Here is a 5,283-nt window from a genome sequence, read left to right as displayed (position 1 = left end):
ACACAGGGAGGGGAGAAGACGGAGGTGCACACACACACACACACACACACAGGGAGGGGAGAAGACGGAGGTGCACACACACACACACACACACACACAGGGAGGGGTGGAGACGGAGGTGCACACAAATGGTAAGGGAGAGAGTGAGAAGAGACATGGGAGAGTGGAAACGAAAGTGCAGGTGTAGGATTCGTAGGAAATTGTGTTTTTAAAACATTAAAATATATTGCCATTGGTGTGCTTTCATTAAAGGATCATACAAGGAAAGCGTCAGAACTCATAGCAGATAACTCCAGGGGTAAATCCAGGGATGTCTGGGAACTCACTATTATATATTTTAAGTTTCAGTGTTAAAGATGACTTAGTGAGCCAAGAAGTCAGGAAACAAACTGAGCAGGTACTGGAAATTAAAAGTGTAAATCCTGACCATGCTTTGCAAGATTTCTGCCCTCTCTCTCCTGCTCAAGCTATAAAAAAAAAAGAAAAAGATTCACAGGATGTAGGTAGCCATTAATTAATGATGAAATGTTGCCTAATAAGTGTTAAAAGGTTAAGTTTGAGGGTGGAAAGACGCCAGCTTAGTGGTTTACCACTGATAGTGCTTGCTGCTCCTGCTGAGGACCTGAATTCAGCACTCACATCAGGAGGCTCACATAGGCCTATAACCTCATACCCAGGGAGATCTGATGCCCCTCTGGACTTTGCAGGTACTAAACTCATGTGCATATACACCTTCCTCCAAATACATAGAAATAGTTCTCATTTCTAACACCAGCCATCAACTGTATGCTTGAGAAATAGACATCCCAATAAGCAAGTGAATAGACACAATATGAATTATGCTATTTTAAAGGGTCATACAGAAAAGTAAAGTACAATGACTAATGAAATTATACATACATAATACATGCATACATATGTGTGTGTGGAAAAATATATTCAGTGTTTCTATTTACCTTTCCAAAAATGCTTAATCTTTTGGAGTCAATATATGGCAGTTTCAACAAATATCTGTGGGAAAAACATAAATATATACATTGTTATATATTTTTGAGTCAAACATATGTCTGAATTTATGACTTATAGACAGATAGACAAGTATAAACACTCCCCAAAATCTTTAGACATGCTTCACTATGGGATGAAGTAATGGTTCAGTGGGCAGAAGTATGAAGACCTCAGTGCAAATCCCTAGGACCCTCATAAAACAAGGCAAGGTAGTATGTCCCTACAATCCCAGAGTTCCTTCAGCAAGACAGGAGGTAGAGACAGTAGCTTCCCAGAAGTTCATGGGAAAGGTGGCCTGGCATCCACAGGGGTGACCTCAAGAGATGCTGTCTTAAATGAGATGAAAGGTAAAGATGGACACCTGAGGTTGTCTTCTGACTCCAACATTTGATGGTAGCATCACACACACACACACACACACACACACACACACACACACACACACACACACACACACACACACCAGTAGAAATACTTTACTAGAAAGGCTTTCCTTATTCAAAGTGCCTGAACAGTTCATAGTCTTCTCCTCAAAGCTACAGTCCAGTAGTTTGTCATCATTTCTGAGCTTGTTACAGATGTGGAATCTCCAGGTGTACCACGACCCGCAGAGACAGCTTCCTTACATCATGATCGCTTGGCTGATCTTTGTATACTAAGCACCTTCCTATTGTACCTTTCATGCCACCATAGTAATAGTAACTTTGGGATGTTAAAGAATTAAAGCTAAGGGTGGATGAGATAGCTTAGTAGGTAAAGGTAATAGTGTAACATCTGATAGTCTACATGTAATCATTATGGTTAAAAAAGAGAACTAACTCCTGCCGATTGTCTTCTGACGTCTACATCTGTTTAACAGCTTGTACTCACCTACACATCACACACAAACACACACACAAACACGCACACACACACATACATACACACACAAAGAAACACTCTAAATATTATTCCAAAAATGTATTAGTATTTTAAAGGAAGAATCATAATTAGTTGTGGACATGCTAGATAGTGTAGATTTCTGTCAATCAGGAATATAGTGGTGAAGTGTTTCTCACAATTCCATAAACCCAAAGTAAATTCTAATTGCGGAGGATAATAAGATTATTCTTTTATGGTGCCCCTAAGTGTGATAGATACTTGAGAAAAATGCAGGAAAGCTACATGTTCAACTTAGAAAATTGGTAGACCCACAAACACTGCCTAAATGAGTAATGAGTCCCATTACATAAATTCTGCAGTTATGGAAAACAACAGGAAGACATGCACCGACTTACTTTACAGCTGCTACTTGGTCCTTTGCATCTACCGACCCTATCCTTCTGTGAATCTCCTGCAAAACTTTCAGGCCCTGGAATCCACTTCCTCTGCCATCAAATCTTGCTACAATGACATTATCAGTGTCAATAAGAACGGAATCCCAGTCAACATGGAACTTATCTGTCACCATCTGGCCTCCTGGTTCTTCATCCCTGCAAATTTGAGCATACTTGATGAAATAAAGAGCAATTGGCAGTCGGGTAGGTTTCCCCTTCATACTAACTGGCTAACCAGTATGGAAATCATCTATGCTGGCTCTTAACATTTTGCATAATTTTTGAGAAGCCTAATGGTTAATTCTTGATGACAAATCATTTTCCTTACATAAAGTTTTAAATGAAGAGCTCCAAGGATGCGTGTAAACATGCCTTAAAACTGCATAGTTGCGCCCGGTTTAATTCATTTTTCAAAGAGAAAAAAATGAGACTATATGTGGCCCCTTTAAAGGTTTTTCTGAAGAATTCCCGTCAACTTGACAGACAAGTCTATTTTTATTAGGTGTCTTCAACTGGGTTGAAGAAATAAATGTATGGTTTACAAGGGTTGAAGGGTCTGATAGAGTGCTAACAGGCATGGAAACTTCATATAATTTAACAGGAAGTGTATAACCTTAAAGACTGTTGGACTCTGAAGAAAATATTGCATTAATATTTCCTGAGGGTTTTCTTCCTGTCCATGATAGAATTCTCACTGAGAAGTTAAACAAATACTAAAAGGAGAAGTATTTTTCAGCCTTCAAGCTAACAGCCAGGAAAGAAAGCAGAAACGCAAATGTCTGAAAAAAATTAGAAAGCCAGATGCCAAGGTGAACATGAAAATAACAGAGCTTGGATCTTTTCTCCACTGGGGAGAGATAGCATAACTTTTCACTGTCAGATTCAAGTGCTTATTTTTGTTACCAGGGCTACATTCCAAGAATTCTCTCCTCATAATTCACTATTCAAGGGTAAATCACCAGGTCATCTTCCTTCTACCATCACATATTATGAGGGTCCACAGACATGAACCTGTCCCACCTTTACTGGCGGTCAGAGATTTGGAGCTTATTTTTGTTGTTTCCATGTTGTTGACAACAGATGTGATTACAAACAAGAGATTCTGGCCTAGGGTGTGGTTAATCAGTATTATAGAGGTGGATCTGCACCACTTGGGCTAAAGGTCAGAGGATTCAAATTGATTCCTTATATCATGCTAATGAAATCTACTGCATTCTCCCCTCCCATTTAAAAGTGAAGTACAGAAGCAGGGGAAAATAAAAGGAGAAGGATTCAGGATTCACTGAATATCCCTCCAGATGCTGTTCTGTGTTTCTGTCACTTATTTCTCTTATATCTCTGTGTCCTTTGCTTAATAATTCTAACCTTCATGCTCCTACCCTGGAAAATAAGAGTCTCATCAAGACTGGTTTTCAATAACATATGTGCTCACAAAGAGACACCAACACAGTACGCAATTCTCATCAACAGTTTCTAGTTAGTATCTACTTATGAGTGAGTACATACCATATTCATTTTTGGGGGGTTGGGTAACTTCACTCAGGATAGTGTTTTCTAATTCCATCTGTTTGCATGCAAAATTCAAGATGTCATTTTTTAAAGCACTGAGTAGTACTCTAATGTGTAAATGTGTCATATTTTCTTTATCCATTCTTCAGTTGAGGGGCATCTAGTTTGTTTCCAGGTTCTGGCTATTAAAAATAATGCTGCTATGAACATAGTTGAACAGATGCTTTTGTAGTATGATTGAGCATCTTATGAGTATATTCCCAAGAGTGATATTGCTGGATCCTGAGGTAAGTTGCTTTCCAATTTTCTGAAAAACTGCCACACTGATTTCCAAAGTGGTTGTACAAGTTTTCATTCCTACCAGCAATGGATGAGTGTTCCCCTTACTCCACATCCTCTGCCACATAAGCTATCATTAGTATTTTTAAACACTATCCTGAGTGAGGTAACCCAGACTCAAAAAAGTGAATATGGAATGTACTCACTCATAACTGGATATTAGCTATAAACAAAGGACACTGAGCCTATAGTTCATGATCCAAGAGAAGCTAAGTCATAAGGTGAACTTAAAGAAAAACACATATAGACCCAGTTGGAAATTGGAAAAACAGACAAGATTGCCTGACAAAATTGGGAGCATGGGGCAGGGAGTAGAAGGAAGAGGGGAAGAGAAGGGAAGAAGGGGAGGGTTGAGGAGAACTTGAGGGAATGGGATAGTTGAGATGGAGGAAGGACAGGTATGAGAGCAAGGAAAGAGATATCTTGATTGAGAGAGTCATTATGGGGTTAGAAAGAAACCTGTCTTTAGAAAAATTCGCAGGAATCCACAAGGATGACCCCAACTAACACCCTAAGCAATAGAGGAGAGGGTACCCGAACTGGCCTTGCCCTATAGTCAGACTGGTGATTATCTTAAATATCACCATAGAACCTTCGTTGAACAACAGATGGAAACAGGCAAAGACCCACTTCAGAGCTCCCAAGGTCCAGTTGAAGAGTAGAAGGAATGAGAATATGAACAAAGAGGTCAAGACGATGAAGGGTTCATTCACTGAAACAGTTTACCTGACCTAATAGGAGCTCACCAACTCCAGCTGGACTGGGAAGGAGCAAGTATAGGGCCAAACTAGTCCCTCTGAATGTGGTTGACAGGCGTATGTCTGGGGCATATTGGGGGGCCACTGACAGTGGCACTGGGATTTGTTTCTATGACATGTACTGGCTTTGGGGGATCCTATTCTCTTTGGATGTATACCTTGCTCAGTTTAGATGTAGTTGGGAGGACCTTGAAATTTCCACAAGGCAAATTGCCTTATCTTCTCTTGAGGATTAGAGGTGCGTAGGGTGGGAGGGTATGTGGAGGGAATGGAGGGGACGTAGGGGGAATTTGGATTGATGTTTTTTTTTTTTTCCCTTGGTTTTTCGAGACAGGGTTTCTCTGTAGCTTTGG

The 5,283-nt window shown here is 40.1% G+C and overlaps 1 protein-coding gene across 3 annotated transcripts in view; it reads right to left on the bottom strand.

Moving 5' to 3' along the window:
* Dpp10 (dipeptidyl peptidase like 10) overlaps positions 1 to 5,283 on the bottom strand; it is a 1,582,239-nt gene that overhangs the window by 16,241 nt on the left and 1,560,715 nt on the right. For all 3 annotated transcript variants that reach the window (XM_005348249.3, XM_005348248.3, XM_026779943.1), the window contains exons 20-21: positions 2,286 to 2,480; positions 957 to 1,011 (exon numbers count right to left, since the gene is read on the bottom strand). In XM_005348249.3, the coding sequence (XP_005348306.1) occupies positions 957 to 1,011; positions 2,286 to 2,480 (250 nt within the window). The remainder of the gene's footprint in view (positions 1 to 956; positions 1,012 to 2,285; positions 2,481 to 5,283) is intronic.

This window comes from Microtus ochrogaster, chromosome 6, assembly GCF_000317375.1.
Source record: "Microtus ochrogaster isolate Prairie Vole_2 chromosome 6, MicOch1.0, whole genome shotgun sequence".
Taxonomy (NCBI): domain Eukaryota; kingdom Metazoa; phylum Chordata; class Mammalia; order Rodentia; family Cricetidae; genus Microtus; species Microtus ochrogaster.
The sequence above is the reverse complement of the archived record's forward strand: the minus strand, read 5'-3'. Positions and strand labels throughout refer to the sequence as shown.